This window comes from Talpa occidentalis, unplaced genomic scaffold, assembly GCF_014898055.3.
Source record: "Talpa occidentalis isolate TD23 unplaced genomic scaffold, MPIMG_talOcc4v2.1, whole genome shotgun sequence".
NCBI classification, from domain to species: Eukaryota; Metazoa; Chordata; class Mammalia; order Eulipotyphla; family Talpidae; genus Talpa; species Talpa occidentalis.
This window is the reverse complement of record NW_026555331.1, coordinates 133269966-133288464: the sequence shown is the minus strand read 5'-3', so window position 1 is coordinate 133288464 and position 18499 is coordinate 133269966. Positions and strand designations below refer to the sequence as shown.

Below are 18499 nucleotides of genomic sequence, written 5' to 3'. Positions count from 1 at the left end.
TATAATTTTTATCACCATAAATCTTTATCATATGTCACCCACTTTACTAATTTCTTTCTCCTCTACAAGACCTGAGAAAAGTGTACGGGACGGTGTTAAGTCGCCATCATCATCTTGTCAGGAAAACAGATGGTGTATATGATCCTGGAGAGTATGACAAATATCCTGAGCGCTACATAAGTCGTTTTAGTACTGATGTGAGTATCATATCTAGCTTTTGAGTTGGTTGCTCATGCTACACTGTAGTTAGACTGCTTTCAAGGAGAGGAGTTCTGATTATGGACATTGGTCTTCAGTTTTCCCATGTTGACTTGGTGTGAGTCCTTTGGGGATCTTGGGTTAGCTGTAGGAATTGTTGGTTTTCTTTAAAGTTTGGAATGGCCTTTGCTTAGTGCTCTTTGCTTTGGTGGTTTCTGCCCTATGCTTCACTGTTTCTTTTTCCACTGCAGGTCTGCATGTGCCCAATAGCTCTGAACCATCCCCCTTGGATTACTATTTTCTCTTATTTGTCCTGGACTAGTTAGTACTGTTGACTAGGTGCAATGTCAACGAGGCTTGATATCAACATATGTGTATTATTTCTATGACCACAAGTTGCAATCATAACCTCAACTAGTTTTCTTGAAATTCATGCTGTAGATTACAGGAGGTTAGGGTAAAATAGTATGACTGTATTAGCAGAAACTCATCCCCATTGTATAAAAAAGTTGCTTACACTTAAAATCCTTCTGCTGGGGAAACATGATCTCATCTTGTAAGATGAACAATTTATTTGTGTGTTCTATAACTCAACAGTCCTTCTCAAAACAAACTAACAAACAGAAGACAAATACAACAAAAAGTGCATGCATTTACATGTTTTAAATAAATTTAAATATGTCTGAACAATATAGCATTTTTAGATACTGGTATTCAATTTAGATATTAAAGCAAGTAGAGCATTTTATAAAGAAGCACTCTTCCTATAACTTGAGAATGTCTATTTCTATCAAAAACAGGCTTGAAAAACAAAAACAGTGAAATAGTTTTAGACTGAAAATCTTGAATTTGTAAATTTCCATCCCTTCCCTTTCTCCCAGTCAGAATTACTGGTGATTGGATGCATCATAAAACTTATAATGACCTAGTTACCACATATGCATGTATATAGAACATTTGTCTATGGAGCTTACAAATGTTATCTGATTTAATTTTCACAGCATTCCTTTGAGGAATGGGGTACGTATTATCCCCATCTAGCAGGTAAGGAACATAGAGCCCAGAGAAGTTGAGGTAGCATGATTTAGATAACACTCTATTGGTGGTTGAGCTGGAAATAGAGTGCCAGTTTATCTAACTCTCTATCCTTTCCTTTTTCTTGGCTGTGCAATACACCACAGAACAAAAAATTATGTTTATATTTATATTCATATATTTCTATATCATGGGGTAATTCTACATTGAAATTTGGGTGGGTATTTACTTTGCCTCAAAAGATGGCAGTGACCTGAAAAACAAGGTCAATTAGAATTAACATGAAGTTATTTCTCATGGATTTTACTGAACTCTCTTACAGTGCATTTTGTAAAAATAGGCTATTTCCTATTTTGTTGAACTTGGAACTTGCTTTACAGATTGCACCCTATACAAGTTGTTTAATTAATGGTATCTATTGGGAACAAAATGTCCCTCGTCTACTAACCCGTCAAGATCTTCAGAACCTACTGGCTCCAGGCAAGACCGCAGGTGTTGGTGTTGAAGGCTGCCCTGCATTACCACACAAGTAAGGACTTCACTTCAGCATTGATAGCAGTTTTTATAAGCATTGCCCAGTCTTAGGATATCACATATAGAGATACACATAGCACAGGACTTGAGTGTGACTAGTGTGCCTTATCCTTAACTTATGTGACTTCACATGCAACTCAAAACTAACCCCATCGAATGGTGTTATATTACTTTTACATGTCTCTAGTCTTTTATTCTGATTTTTCTTTTTCTGAAATTCATGATGCTCTAATTTCTTGTGTTTATGATTTTTCTCCCTTCTACTAGAATTTAATCTCCTTATGATAATATCCCCATTTATCTTGGCATAGTCCCTCATATATTGTCTGACATATAGCATACATTCAAATGATTATTAAATGTTCAATTTATTAGTTAATGAAGAAATAGTTGTGGAAGTCTGATCTGCTTAACACTCTGCTAAAGGGCCTCCCCTGGTGGCACAGTGGTTGAGCGCTGGGCTGCGAAGCTGCCCTCAGCCTCTGCAGCACTGGTTCGATACCTGGCTGCCGGCGAGGGTCTCACATGGCGTGCAGACTTCTCCTGCCGCCCGCTGCTCCCCTCAGCAGTGTATTTCATCGGTCTTCCTGTTCTGTTCCCCGCTCTGGCTCTGGTAAATTCTCTCACCCTCCCGCACTTCTGACTGTACCCAGTGCTTGTATAAATAAATAAATCAATCTTTAAAAAAAAAAACGTTTTGCTACCCTGAAGGATAGAGAAGAGTGAAAAAATAAGATAGATTACAGCCCTCAGGTGAGTCGCTGGCACCAAGTAAGTGCCAAGGGAATGCTAGGAGCAGTCAGTACCACAGGAGTTTAGAAGAAAGTGAGAATGCTCGCCTTGGCAGTCTTAACAGGAGGATAACGAGAATGAGAATTTCAAGTGACAGGTTTGGTGCTTGGTAGATACGGAGTCACCAAAACACAATGGAAGACACAGTGAGCGGGGTAGTCTAGCTCTAGGGGAGTATTTATCTAGACACACAGGTAGATGGTAATTGGGCAGGAACATTGTGATCAGCCTTCAAATGCTGAGCTGAGACACATGTTCATGATTCTAGAGATCTTTATGTAATGGCATGCAGAATTATATGGTACTAAGCGAGGTAAAGGTAGTGTAACTGAGTCTTCCTAAGTTATTTTTTTCTTTTAAGATTTATTCATTCATGCATACAGGAACCAGGGCACAGTCTAGACGTGTGGGAGGGTGAGAGGATTCACCAGAGACAGAATAGGGAGCAGAACAGGAAGACTGACTGAAAGACACTGCTGAGGGGAGAGCGGACAAGACAGGAGAGGTCTGCTGCGCCATGTGGGTTGCTACCTGGCTGTCTGGGAATTGAACCCATGCTGCAGAGGCTGCAGACAGCGTCACAGCGCTGTGCTCAACCTGCTGCTGCACTGGGGAGGCCCTTCATAAGTTATTTAGAGTTGGCTAAGTAGGTTAACTTGTCATCTACATTGAAAAGTATTCCGGTACCTTTTACTTTTATTCATTTTTAATCCTGGATACTTCAGAGTTCACATTCGCATCTAAGTATTGATGTTATTCCAGACTCGTGGCTATATGTGACATTTCAGCTGACCCAGAAGGCTCGATAGAGTTTATGACAGAGTGTACCACCATAGACCATCCCTTTGGCATATATGGTGCAGACCAGCAGATTAATAACAGGTGAGTTTGCTAAAGCTGTAAGATGGCAAAAGATACATAATAATACATTATTTGCTTACCTTGAGCTACTAGTCTCAAATACTCAGTATTTTAGATCTTTATAAAGTCTATGCATATTTCCAAAGATATGCTCAAAGATACAAAAAATTTGGTTGAAAAACCACATGCAAGTTTGAACACTTCAGTGCACATAAACTATATTTAAATGGAAGATGGGTTGCTGAAGGGAAAAATTCTTTCTGAAAGTCTTATTTTCTTGTATTCATGATGCAACATTACAAATGATTATGACGCAAATATAATGGAGTAAACATTTGGAAGACTTAGAGCTTCCAAGTAACATTTTGTACATATGAATAAAGCATATTGGTTCTCCTAGTGTTCAAGGCTCTGGGATTCTGATGTGTTCCATTGACAATTTGCCGGCACAGCTTCCAATTGAAGCTACAGAATACTTTGGAGACAAGCTTTACCCTTATGTTGAAGAAATGGTAAGCAGACTGGTAGCATCTTCAACAACTCTGTGGCTTTCAATAGATTACGGAGAAATCCTTTCGACGTTCTGGTCTTCTGTGTCTAAGAAATCTGTTGTAAAATGAAATGCCAGCCCTTCCCTAAAGTACTTGCTGACACCTTGTATCCTGCTTACCTGTCTCATGGGGCATATGAACATGAAACTGCCTTCCTAATTGCAACTGTCACTCATTTGTATGTTTTATCAAGAATGTTTATGTCATGTAAGGTAAGATTTGCTTTGTTTTCAATTCTTTCATGCATCTTGGGGCATTTTTACTGTGCTGTGATTAATAGATTAAAAAAATCACAAATCTAGAAAATTTTATTGGAGTTCTTCAAAATGATGGTTTGTTATTTTCATCTATTTTTCACTGTGATGGTAATTGGCTGCTGAAATACTATGTTATCTAAATTCCATTTTCCTTGCCAAAAATAAGTTTTCTTATTTCACTATTTATCCTAAGTGTTCATGCTCAACTTGCTTTATGCCTAGTGTTGATGACAGTCTTCCTCTGGCAATGATTCCAAAGACATGAATAGTGGCTCTTATCTTTTTCATCCACAGTTCACTAAAATGAGACAGTAGTTAATGGGGCATAAATAAGTGAAACTTCCAGTCTCTGCTCTTCTTTTCTTTCCCATGCTACTCCATTTTGACTGTTTGCCTTCTTCCTATAATATATCTATGAAAACAGATAGCCAGTGTTAGAAAATGCAGACAGCAGGTATTGTCATGGTTGGGTACAATATTATATTGTACCTACTAAGTGCCAGGCAGTGCTGAAATTCCTTTATGTATGTATCTTAATTTTTTTTTAAAGATTTTTATTTATTTATTTATATAAGCACTGGGTACAGTCAGAAGCGCAGGAGGGTGAGAGAATTCACCAGAGCGGGGAGCAGAGCAGGCAGAAGGACCGAAGTACACTGCTGAGGGGAGCAGCGGGTGGCAGGAGAGGTGTGTGCGCCATGTGGGACCCTCGCCCGACGGCCGGGAATGAACCAGCGCTGCAGAGGCTCCGGGCAGCCTCACAACCCAGTGCTCAACCGTGGCTCCAGTGGGGAGGCCCTGTATCTTAATTTTTAAATACTCGTGAGAACCCTAATTGGTAGATACCATTATTAAACCCATTTTACAGATTGGGAAACTGAGTCATAGAGAACAAGGCAGAAGGATTGCTGATACAGGGCTGGATCTATAAATGTCTGGGACTGGTGCTGAGGGGCTAAAGTAACAAAAAATGGAGTGTCCACATGCCTGGCCTTCCCAGAGACATCAACTTGTTTTCTGACTTAGCGGGTCATTCATTTCCTTTCTGAGACTCAGATGTTTCACCTGTAAAATAAGATGGTTTTAAAATATAATCTTATCCGCCCTTCCACGTTGTAACATACTCATAATATCTAAGTGATTGAAAGCCATGTGTGTATTAAAAAAATAATTATAGATTTACCCAGATGTTTACCTTTTTCGAAGTTTTTCCCCCGGCATATCTCCCTGGAGACCGATTAAATTCCTTTAGCCCTTTCAGTGAGTATTTTATTTCAGATATTCAGTGTTCAGTCCTAAAATTTCTATTTGGTTCATTTTCCTGTCTTTCTCTGCTGAGAATTTTTACCATTTACTATGAGTATATTTTTCTTTATCACATGGAACATAGTTAAAAGGCCACTTTATAATCTGCCTCATATTTTAAAAAATTCTGGGTCAATTTGGTATTGAATTCTATTAAGGATGGGTCAAAACATAGTTTTCCTGTTTTCTTAACTGGCATAATTTTGGAGTGTGTCCTGGATGGTATGAACGTTACACTCTAGTGATTCTGGGTTGTGAAATTTCTGTAAAAAAAATTTTTTTTAGCAGACTATTCATTTGGTTAGACTTAAACTAAAAATCCTGTGTCATCTGAGTTGGGAGTATGGGTGTAGCTCACATGAGAGTTAGCTCCTTATGGCTAATTGTAGTCTGTCTGGGCATGCTCAGTTTAAGGGTCACCGAGGGACTTGGGCAGATCTTACATAGAAGTTGGACTTTTATCTTTTCTGGGTCTGCCCCTTCTGGCATCTCCTCCCATTCTAGAGACTGGTTGCTCTGGGCTCCATCCTGGGTCCTCAGGTCAGAAAGTCAGTGAGCTTCCTGTGAGTCGCTACTGTCTTGTACCCCTACTCCTGTGCCCCTCAAAGCAATGCCTAAAGAATGGGGTGTCAATTACTGCACTGGAAATTTGTTCCAAGCTGTGACCTTTCTCCCCAAACCACCTGCTAGCCTTCATTTTCTGAAACTCTTAGATAGATAGCTGGTTTTCTTTGTTTTTTTTTTTTCTTGGTTTGTTTGTTTTGTTTTGTTTTAATCCATAGTTTATAGTTGTTATTAGCAAGAGGGATGGTCTCTTAGAGTTCTGGCCAGCACACCCAAGACGGGACACATCCTAGTCACAAGGCATCAAGGAGTCAAGGTCACTCCAGCAGAGGGTTGGAGCATCTAGAAGAGCTGAGTTTTTGGCTCTCATTTTTAAATTTTTTTTTTTTATTTTTTACATCATTGTTCATTTTTAAACAATATTTGCTTCCCTCCACCCCCTCAAGTGTAGTCCCCATAGAGTTTCCTTCACCAATGCACCTGTGCACCATCACCTCAGTCCCTGTGCTCCTCCCTCCCTCCCTCCCTCTGATCCCTCTCCTGCCTTCTCCCCTGCAGTATGTCTCTGATTTATGATTGTCTGTTTTTGCTTTGTTGTGTTTTGTACTATTTTTTTTTTTTAACACTGATGTCTTATTTGGTTCCCCTATATTCCTACTATAAGTGAAACCATCTGATATTTTTCTTTTTCCTTCTGTCTTATTTTACTGAGCATAATTTCTTCTAGCTCCACCCACATTGCTGCAAATGGCATGAGTTTATCTTTTTTTTAAAAAAAGATTTATTTATTTATGCATACAAGAGCTGGGGTACAGGCCAGAGATGCAGGGAGCGAGCGGATCCACCAGAGACAGAGTGGGGAACAGAACAGGCAGATTAACTGAAAATACACTGCTGAGGGGAGCAGCGGGCGAGACAGGAGAGGTCTGCCTCGCCACGTGGGTTTCTCCCTGGCTGGCCGGGAATTGAACTCATGCTGCCGAGGCTGCTGATTGCTTCAGTATGGTGCTTAACCCCTTGTGCCACCAGGGAGGCCCATGAGTTTATCTTTTTTGATTGCTGAATATCTCACTCTTTTTTTTAATGCTAAAATCATGTATTTTAGTGCAATTCTTACCTTGTTATACCAGGTGATAGAAAATATTGAATTACTGATATACTTTGTGCATGGATTTGACTGTTAATGTCTTGACATGTCTTTTCAGCTTCTGGAATATCATTTAGCATGGTAAGAAGTTGTTCTAAGACATTTTCAACTCACAAATTGTTATCTTTCAAAATTTCAGCTCTAAATTTATTTCTTTTGGACCTTAGAACATGGTTTTCCTTTCTTATTTGCTCTTCATCAAAACTGTCATTCGTTCAGTACAATTGATCTCTTATAATGGTAGGAGAAAAGCAAGTCAATCCAGTGAGTTCTCAGTAAGGTGTGATTGAGAGTTGACCCAAGTAATTAGTGAGGGGTAGGTGAATTTCTTAGGTAAAGTCTTTATTTAAAGAACAAAAAGTAAATTTTGTGCGTAAGTATAAAATATTAAAGTGGGCCTCCCCGGTGGCGCAGCGGTTGAGCGCTGGGTTGCAAAGCTGCCCGCAGCCTCTGCAGCGCCGGTTCGATCCCCGGCTGCTCCCAGGCCACCGGAGGAGGGTCCCGCATGGCGCACAGACCTCTCCTGCCCCCCGCTGCTTCCCTCAGCAGTGTACCTCGGTCCTTCTGCCTGCTCTGCTCCCCGCTCTGACTCTGGTGAATTCTCTCACCCTCCCGTGCTTCTGACTGTACCCAGTGCTTGTATAAATAAATAAAAATAAATCTTTATAAAAAATATTAAAGTGTCACAGATTAGTGATACAGAGCTATACAGCATAATAAATCATCAGAAAACATCCAAGTGAAAACTATATAAGTAAATAAATTGAACAATGTTACCATCCTAGAAACCCTCTTCATCTCCCCAGCACTCCCTCTATTCTCCTTACTATAGGTACTTACCTACCATCCTGACTTTAAACTGTGGCATAGTTTTTTGCCTTTGGGGGAAAACTTATATAGATGAAATTGTGCAAGATGTATGCTATTGTGTCTAAAACTTTCATTCAATATTATTTTCATTCAACTTTCATTCAATATTATTTTTATATGATTCATCATTTAGTTTAACAATAATGTCTTCCTTTTCATTGCTGTGTTATAGTTCAAGATGTGAATACGTCAAGATTTATTTATCTGTCTCCTGTTGATGGGTTCTTGGGGTTGTTTTCTGTTTGTGGTTTTTATTAATAATTCTACTATGAATTTTTAGCATGTCTTTTGGTACTCATATGTACATAATTCTTTTGTTTCATTTATACCTACTCTAGATTTGCTGAGTTTTAAGGAATATTCACTTTCACTAGTTCCAAAAGCTTTTCCAGAGTGCCGGAACCACTCCCATCAGTATCATAAAAGGGTCCTGTACTCAAAAATCTCAATATTATGCTTTCATAATCTCTTCATTTAGCTATTTTTTTGTATGTGTAGTTGTATCTCATTGTAGTTTTTATTTGCATTTCTCTAGTGACTAAAAAGATTGGGTAACTTTTCTTATGTTTCTTGAACCATTTAGGAGTGTCATCTGTGCAGTGCTTTTCAAATGTACTTGCACATTTTCTGATTTCTCCTTTTATCTCATACATTTGTGAGTTTGTTATATAATCTGAATTATATGTGATTATGACTGTTGTACATATCTCTTCCTTTCTGTGATCCTTCTTCTGTTAATTTCAGCCTATTTTTTATTTTTCCTTCTTGCATTAGAAGCAAATGAATAGAAGTAAAATCAATACCCAGAGCATCTTTTTCTCTTTTGTGATCATAAGAGGGAAAATTTCAATATTTTAGATTTTATCATATCAAGGAGGTTTTTAAGCATATTATTATTATAAATGACTACTGTATTTAATCAGATGTATTTTCTATATTCATTGAGAGGATCATGTGACTTTTTTTTAGATTTTTTTTTTAATAGAGGCATGTTTTATTTATTTATTTATTTGTTTGTTTGTTGTTTGTTTGTTTATACAAGCACTGGGTACAGTCAGAAATGCGGGAGGGTGAGAGAATTCACCAGAGCAGAAGCGGGGAGCAGAGCAGGCAGAGGGACCGAAGTACACTGCTGAGGGGAGCAGCGGGCGGCAGGAGAGGTCTGCGCACCATGTGGGACCCTCCTCTGGTGGCTGGGGAGCAGCCGGGGATCGATCTGGCGCTGCAGAGGCTGCGGGCAGCTTTGCAACCCAGCGCTCAACCGCTGCGCCACTGGGGAGGCCCTCATGTGACTTTTTTCCTTTGCTCTGTTAACTATGTGAGTTTTATCTGTTTTTCAAATATCAAACCATCTTCAATTCTTGGAATCCACTCAGCCTGGTTGCAATGCATTAATATTTTATTTATAACCAGAGTCAGGTTGCTAATGAATATAACAAGATTTATCTGTCTTACATTTGGTAGACGTTTGAGGTTGCTTACTATTTGGAGCTATTGCTAATAATTCTATTATGGAAAATTTTCACATATATTCTGGTACACCTGTATACATTTTTCTGTTAATTTTATACCGTGATTTATTTGATTTAATAGTATTACATAAATATTCAAGAGCGAGCTTAACCTATAACTTTCTTTTCTTATAATGTCTTTGTGTCTTTGTCAGGTTTTGGCATGAAGGTTATGTTGGCTTCATAAAACAAGTTGGAAAGTATTTCATTTTGTATGGTGTCAGAAATATTTTTCATGAAATTGGTATTACTTTCACCTGAGAAACAGAGAGAGAGAGAGAGAGAGAGAGAGAGAGAGAGAGAGAGAGAGAGAGATTGTCTCAAGGGCAACAGAAGCAACCATAGTGACTTAAATGACCTTTACCCCTGGCAGTCTATGCAACAATTACATACCTTAGCAGAAAAAAGGAGGACAGGAAGGTCGCTGTGATATTAACATGAGAGATGTGACTTGGTTGTTGGCCATTTAGCTCATTCTTGAGATAATGGGAGGAACATGGATGACTACTTTTAGGTCTACTTGGTGAAATCATTTTCCCTGCTACTTTTGAGATGGTGACATGCTTATATTGATCTGAGGAAGACTCCGTAGTGTAGGGTGGGTGGGCCTGCTGCCTGGAAGAGCCATTTTCTACCTCTAATAGAATAGCCTGAGTGTTTGGGATGGGATGGAGCCCTCACAGTAGATTATGTCCATGAAGCTTGTGATGGTGCTCGCAGACTCATTTAACTGGTGGGAAGGAAAAGCTTTTTCATGTTTCCAGCAAGCAAAGAGATTGTGCAGCTGTCCTGTCATCCTCATTGGTTCTGCAGTCAAGGATTTAACCAACCACAGATAGAAAATACGTAATATGTAGCTATGCCTATGGTGGTTCTGTATGGAACATATACAGACTTCTTGTCATTATTCTAAAAATAAAATAGTTAACAACTACATTGCATAATATTCACATTGTATTAAATATTATAAGTAATCTCTAGATAATTTAATGTGTTTGGCAGGAAGTGTGTATATAATATGCAAATACATCACCATTTTATATAAAGGACTTGAGTGTCTGCATTTTTTAGTATCTTTGGGGTCCTGGAACCAATCCCCTATGGATCCTGGGGGGACAACTCTAATACCCTTTAGTTTTACAATTGGAGATCGTGCTAAAATAACATATCCTTGGGAACAGATCTCATTACCTGTAGAAGGCTTCTATCACCAATTATTTATATTTGGTGATGTTCAGAAAACTGCTTACTTAATTCTTTTATCCCCTTTTAATAAGGGATTTAATAAGGATAAAAATACCAAGAAGCCTTCTTTGCAGTGTTACAGATCTCTTACCAATCTCATTTTCCTTTCAGATATTATCAGATGCAACAAAGCCTCTTGAAAGTCAGAATTTTTCTCCTGTGGTGAGAGATGTAAGTCATGAAAAATAATTCTTTCCATGAACATGTTTTTTTCTGCCACCCTTGTCTTTCTTCTCTCCCTTCTCCTTTCTCTCTCTCTCTCTTTCTCTCTCTCCTTTGTCTCTTCATCTCTGTCATCTGTCTCTTCTCTATTAGTCATGAGCCCATGTTTTGGGGACTAAAATGTGGATACTAAAGAAATGTCTTGTGTCATATACATTTAGGCAGTGATTACATCCAATGGTATATTGCCTGATAAGTATAAATATATCCAGAAACTCCGAGAGAGCAGGTAAGCATTATTCTTATCTTGGATCTGATGAGTATTTTTAAATGCTTCAATTGTGAGTTCATGATACTACCTTTATACAGAATGTAAATTTTGAAAATGTCTGTAAATATAGGAAATCCAAACTAAGTGATTAGGTGAAACCAGTGTGGATTATGTTTCCATGAATAGTAGTGCATTGCCATTTTGGCTTTCTAATATTTTACGTAGAATAATATGTAAGCAAAAAAAATGTCCAAGAGGTTGTACTTCCATTAGCCTTTTTTTCTTTTTCTAGCATTTCAAATAGTGTCATGCCTCAGTTATTTTCTCAAAGGAAAATAAGCACACTCCTTTCTGTAGTGCTTTTAGTCTGGTTTTTAGTTGAGTGTTTGGCCTCTCATTCAGTAGAATGTTTGGGCAAGTGGGCTTTTAGTTAGAAATTAAAAGCAGTGATAAAGAAGGAAAATTGTGAGCAGGCAATTCTCCCTGGGGATTTTTATAACAAGGGCAGTGCCAAAAAATAATGTGGCAAATCTACAGAGGACAGTTGTCTTAGAGAAAGCCACTTAGCTAAGGCTCTTGTTTCCTTAACTGATTTTACTACTCAAAGTTTAAAAACGTTGACATTTCTTTGGACTATTCCAGTTCCTTCAGCTGATTGCTTTTGATTTGTGTTTCTGTCTGCTCTATTTTATATCTAGTCACATTTAACAAAATAACCCACGCACTGACTTCTCAGAAGGAATCACAATGGGAAAATTAAAAACAAACAAACAGCCTTATCTTCCTTCTTATTTTATCTCTAAGAAATAAAAAGGAGATGTATCCAGATTCAGTACACTACTGTTATATTTTTTTCCATACATGTTTGTTACTTTTTATGTAACATGAAATATTCTGGCATAAGATACCAAGAGAGTATTATTTGTTTTGTTTAAAAAAAAAGCAGATAATTCTAAAACTCTATCTGATAATTTCTTATAGCAGAAACCACATGTGTTTGTTTTTCCTAGCTCTCTGTATACTTTGATTCTTATCATCTGATGATCTCTTGTGTCACTAATTCTAACAAAGTGCCTTACGTGACCAATCATGATGATATTTTCACTCTTCACAGCAGGTTTCAAGTACCAACAGGTCTTTTGGTTCCAATTGTTAGCACTTCTGTCCTCCTTCCTGCCTGGAAGGTTGTGCCAAGAGACTGAGAATGAAGATTGCATTTTGCAAGGAAATCTGATTTATCTTAGACAATGCCTTATTTTTATACTCTCTGTCAATTAGCACAGTGATTATTAACCTGGAGCCTGAGGCTTGGGGTTGCCGGTGGGGTGGACAGTATTAGAATCTAGGAGTGAGTTTTTAAAAATACATTTTGGGCATTTAATATTTGGACACCAAAATGCTATATTTGGACATCAATATATAATATGATATGACGTGCTATAATATAATATAAACAACACTATACACATTATTAAAAAGAATATGCATAGGAAAATAATATTGGTTCTTTCTGGAAGATGAAATGGGAGAGTATTAATTAACTCATCAGTAGTAAGATGGGGATGAAGAGAGGCAAGAACACTTTACATTTTCTTTTAATTGTATTTACTTATAATTAATGAAAAGGTTAACATTTAAAAGAATTGGCTGGCCTACAAGAGTCCAGCAATTGACCTTGTTGCTTAAATCCCTGGCACCCAGACCCCTTCCATGATTTTACACTGAGAGCTGGGAAATTAATTAAAAATATTTTGATGAGTATCCATATTTAAGACAAAACACTGAACATTATTAATAGGTTTATAAAGAGGGGCAACACATAGTCACTACCTTGAGTGTCATAGTTGGGAGTAAAGACAAAGAGTTATAGGTTAAGAAGGTATAAATTTTAACAGAATAAACTGTCCAAGAATTAAAATCCTGCCTAGTTCTAGTCTTAAGATTTGTGTCTACACTTGACCCATGATATTTGTGCCATGGCTCAACTGTTAATATTTTCAACTATTCTTAAGTGACCCTAAAGATAAATGGCTTATAAGGATGAGAATCATCTTCTCTCAGATTGTCATCTCCTTGGATTGTTGTGAGGAATAAATGAGGTTTCAATGAAAAGCACCAGCAGGATTTTGAGTCATAGCCCCTGGAAGGAGAAAGTGTGAGACCAAGTTACTCACTGTGAGTAAGCCAGGCAGTAAGTGTTCCAGCACTGGCACCCCGCTGGTGGTGCTGGAAATTCGTAAGTCTGTGGACAAACCCTTCAGAGACATCATTTGTACAAAATCTAAAATAATTAGTGGGAAATGTTGCTATAGGAAACTCCTGTTGAAGTTTCTTATCACAAGAAATAATAATCTTTAAAAATGAGTGCATCACAGTCTAAGTTTTGGTTTCGTTTGGGGACAGCAAGATTCTGTTATCTAATAATTTTTTGGTTAACTTATTTCCCACCTCCCCCTTTTTCAATAGGGAACGTACTCAGTCATTTTCAATGGGCACCAAGAAAAAGATCTTGGTTCTTGGAACTGGTTATGTCTCTGAGCCTGTGTTGGAATACCTGTCGAGAGATAAGAACATAGAAATAACAGTAGGTAAATAAGTCCTGATTTTGAAGAAGAAAAGCTGAGTTCACAGTGTTTTACTTTAATTTTGCATGACTATTGTTTCTCTACTTTGGAAAAATAATTTTGATGTTCAAGTGTGCTTGCTCTGACTCGTGGAAGGAAATCTAAAATATTGGACTTCTTATTTCATGGATAGGGTCTGACATGAGAAGTCAAATTGAGCAGTTAGGCAAGAAGTATAACATCAATCCTGTTAGCATGGAGATTGGTAAAGAAGAAGAGAAGTTGGGCTCTTTGGTGGCAAAGCAGGATCTTGTCATCAGGTTTGTATCCAGCCAGAGGTGATTGCCATATAATTTGTAGTTATTTCTCTTTTTTTGTTTCCACTTTCTCCTCTCCTTTCTTAAAATAAACTTTCTAACTGAAGTTTTGCAAGTATTTTGTTCATTGGCTTTTAAATGGTTGCCATGTTTAGTATTAATTCTTTTTGAATAAAAATATTAAGGAACAGATCAAGAACTTTTATATTAATGCTGGCAAAATATGTACAGAACTCTATTCCACATGATAATAAATCTAAGCAATATTCTGTTATGTTGATCTGAGGAAGAATAATTATATGAGAGATGGTTTTATTCTTGTTTTAGGTAAAGAAAAATACAAAGCATGCAGGATGAATTTTACAATTAGAGTGATATAGTGTGATTATGCCTATAGTTTTGTATTTATATTTTCATTGGTACTATGAAGATTGCTTTACCAAACAGACAATAAGTTAGTAATACTTAATTATTATTGTGCAATCAGTAGGAGGCTTTACTTTTCCTTGACTATACTCAGTTGTATCAACATTTATAGAAACTTATTTTTTGTGATTGTATAGTCCCAGCACTACATTAAAACACAAAATCCAGATTTTTAGAAAACTCAATCAAAATTGAATTTTGAGGGCAGCTTCAACTTGTGCTCATCATGTGGGCCTTTCTCCATTTTGATAACCTTTCATCAATCAATACCATTAAAGCCTAGCTCCTGCCTGCTCTTGAATATAAAATACAGGCTATTTTGATTTAGTTTAATGCCCCCCCCACCACCTGATAGCCATTTGGGAGACGTGCTGGTTAAAAGACAGTAACCTTGTCTTTCAGTAGGGGACCGAAGACAAAAAAAATCTTAAAAACATAAAGATGAGTAGAATAAATTCCATTAAAAGTTAAAAAATAGTAGCTAGATACATGCAGAAGAAAGAGTTCTGGCTTTGGGAGAATGCGGGGAAGATCCTCAGTGGAGATGCCTTTTCAGCCACTTCTTAAAGGAGGCTATGACCTGGGTGAGGTAAGTGGATAGAAGGTACAATTAGAACCTACAATAAAGGTTCAGAGCTGGAAAAGTAAAAGCTGTGAGTCTGGAATTACAATAGCTTCTTTGGTTCTTTTATATGGCTTGTGAAAAAGATTGAGGAAGAAAAATGGAAAGGTTGGGTGAAGGTCATAATTGTGGAGAGTTTAAATGTGGTGACAGGGTAGGTTTATTCTGTAGTCAGGAGTCCTTGGTAATGTGTACAAGAATAATTTAACAGAGTGATGCCTTAGGACCAAGCTTTTGTACTGGACAAGGGACATTGGAAAGGTGGATTGGAAAAAAAATATTTCTGATCAGTATCTCCCTTTGTTTTTAAGCTTGTTACCTTATGTATTGCATCCTTTTGTGGCCAAGGCATGCATCACAAACAAAGTTAACATGGTCACTGCAAGTTACATCACACCAGCGCTGAAAGAATTAGAAAAGAGGTAAGGTTCAATCACCTTTGACAAAGTGGCTCCAACACATTATTTTTATTTGATACTTGACTTTTCCCTCCTCCTTCTTCCACCTGCTATAGTGTGGAAGAGGCGGGCATCACAGTCATTGGAGAGTTGGGACTGGATCCTGGTCTTGATCACATGTTGGCAATGGAAACAATAGACAAGGCCAGGGACGCGGGAGCCAAGGTGAGCCCAATTGTACCCAGAGGTCCTTGGAGGGAAATATTAAAAAATCCAGCTCTTGTGTATAGAAGTAATGTTTCTACAATATTGATTAATGTGTCTATATTCTAGCTCATTGTTTGAGTAGAAATTTTAAGTGAAATATCTGCGTGGTAAAAATATGTCTAAATCATAGCAATTGATTTTTAGGGAAATAGATACTACTATCATATTTTGACTTAATACAATATTTTAGATTGTCTTGGAGATTATATGAAAAGATATGACTTTTACAAGTGGGAAAAATTCTTTGGAATATAAGCAGTCTGTTTGTATAAGAATTAAATTTAGGGCCTCCCCTGGTGGCGCAGCGGTTGAGCATCTGCCCGCAGCCTCGGCAGCGCTGGTTTGATCCCCAGCCACCTGGGAGGGTCCCACATGGCACGACAGACCTCTCCTGCTGTGCCCACTGCTCCTCTCAGCAGTGTATTTCGTCAGTCTGCCTGTTCTGTTCCCCACTCTGGCTCTGGTGGATTCTCTCCCCCTCCCGTGCTTCTGACTGTACCCAGTGCTTGTATAAATAAATAAATCTTAAAAAAAAAAAAGAATTAAATTTACACAGAGGAGCTATTGGATATGAAAGTGTGATAAATCAGATTAAATATAATATACATATATTCCAGAATAGCAAACTGTATGTGTTATATATATAATATATATCATTTGAATACAAAAGTCAGGAGGAACTGATCAGGTAGAATTAAACTATTAGTTGAATTTTTAACGGAATGAAATGCTAGCTGAGGTGTATATATGTGTATATATGGATATGGATATCTGACTTAAACAGATGATGTTTGACTTTAAGGATGAAAGAAAATCTGTAGCAGGTTTACCTCATCTATGTCATTGTGCTCTATTAATTAGATACATCATTTCCCCTAACATATCATTCACTCTCCCTTATTTATTCTCTAATTACAGATTGAATCTTATGTTTCCTACTGTGGTGGGCTTCCAGCCCCTGAACATTCAGACAATCCCTTGAGATACAAATTTAGCTGGAGTCCAGTGGGAGTGTTGATGAACGTAATGCAGTCGGCTACCTACCTGCTTGATGGAAAGGTGAAGGAATGTGCCATGATACAAACCTGCAATGCCTAAGGAAGAGCAAACTCTTTCTCTCCTCTCTCAAGGCCATTTACTGATAGACATGCTGCTTACCCCCTTACCTCTACCTCCCCTCTTTTGGCATTTCCTGGGATAGTTCTCTGGTTCCATTTCGTGTGGTCTCTCTGCTCCCAGCAAAGCCTGTGTTCATTTTTCCTCTTCTCCTTCTTGCACGTTGCTTCTACAGTGTGAAATTTCACTTCTCAGCCTCTCTGCAGATGTGAAGACCCATCTTGCCATTATGTCAGCACGACAGACATGGCTGAGCCCCTCCTCTGTGCTGGAGGTGGAGCAAGGCACCAAAGATGCTCATGCTGAATGAAATTCCATATGGGAGCACTCAGCCTGGAATGGGGGTGGCTCTTGAGTGGAGAGAGTTGGTAGGTCAGGGGAAGACACTGAGGTTTCTTTCTCAGCTGCCGTAACCAGAATGTAAGAGAGCTCCGAGTTTCATCACTGCACAGTAAGGAAACCCACTCGAGGACAATGTCCGTGGTCATTCAGCTGAGGTTCAAACTCAGATCTCACTGATTCCAGAGCCCTGTTCTTTCCCTTTTTACCAGCTCTCCTGTGGCAGGAAATGCAGACACTAGAATAACGGCTACTTATTTAGGTATTTGAGCCTAAGCTAACAGGACACAGAAATATAGATGAGAGGACAATCGATTTGAACTTGGCGAAGGGGCGGGGGGTGGGGGAAAATGAGCAGGGAAGAGATGTTTTTGACCTTGAAGGATAAAGTGCCAGTTGGGCAGGAATGATGCCACTCATGTCTGTGCCAAGCAGTGGCCTGATTTGATTCTGACAGCCACCCTACCAGGTGTCTAAGGGAGAAAACGGGTATAAGACTCTCAGCTCACCAGCCACAGATAAAGTGTAGCAAGTGGCACAGCCGATTTCCAAACCACATCTTTCTGCCTTCATAGTTTATACTCTTATCTGTCAGTATACTTATACTGAAGAATAAATATGACTAGGCAGAGTGTTCCTCTTTCCATTTTATACCCCCAGGCATCCCTCACCCTGTCCCTGCAGGGAATAACGAGCTATGTGATCAGAGGTGCATCCTAACCAGATCATTCTGGCAACTGCATTATTATTATGCTGCATGTCTGTGGATCTAAATGTATTTCATGTACAAAGGAGTAAAGGGACAGGATTTCTTTAGAAGCAAGGCGAGTGCTCGCATTGGCTCTTGTCTTCTGTGCCTACTGAAAAGTATGCCTTGGCGGCCCTTTGGAGTAACCCAGGCAGTTTTAAGAAGCATTGATGTCTGTGTACCATCCCCAGAGACTCTGATTCACCTGGAGTTTGGGAGCTTTAAAAATGCCCCAGTGATTCTTATGTGCAGCTGGCATTGAGAGGAGCTGATTTAGTTGCCAGGGGACCAGAGCTGCACTTAAAATGTCACTAAACACTCAGGACACTTCATTTGATGCTGGCACGTTACATCCACTTGTTTCAGGATGTGAAACAGGACCCCGAGCTGTGTCCATAA

General features: G+C 38.5%; 1 protein-coding gene across 5 annotated transcripts in view; it reads left to right on the top strand.

Annotated features, from left to right (window-relative positions):
- AASS (aminoadipate-semialdehyde synthase) overlaps positions 1-18499 on the top strand; it is a 105184-nt gene that overhangs the window by 75490 nt on the left and 11195 nt on the right. For all 5 annotated transcript variants that reach the window (XM_037512320.2, XM_037512312.2, XM_037512327.2 and 2 more), the window contains 11 exons: positions 70-197; positions 1614-1762; positions 3322-3441; positions 3821-3932; positions 10982-11041; positions 11254-11321; positions 13770-13891; positions 14061-14187; positions 15544-15654; positions 15747-15855; positions 16816-16956. In XM_037512320.2, coding sequence (XP_037368217.1) covers positions 70-197; positions 1614-1762; positions 3322-3441; positions 3821-3932; positions 10982-11041; positions 11254-11321; positions 13770-13891; positions 14061-14187; positions 15544-15654; positions 15747-15855; positions 16816-16956 — 1247 coding nt within the window. The remainder of the gene's footprint in view (positions 1-69; positions 198-1613; positions 1763-3321; positions 3442-3820; positions 3933-10981; positions 11042-11253; positions 11322-13769; positions 13892-14060; positions 14188-15543; positions 15655-15746; positions 15856-16815; positions 16957-18499) is intronic.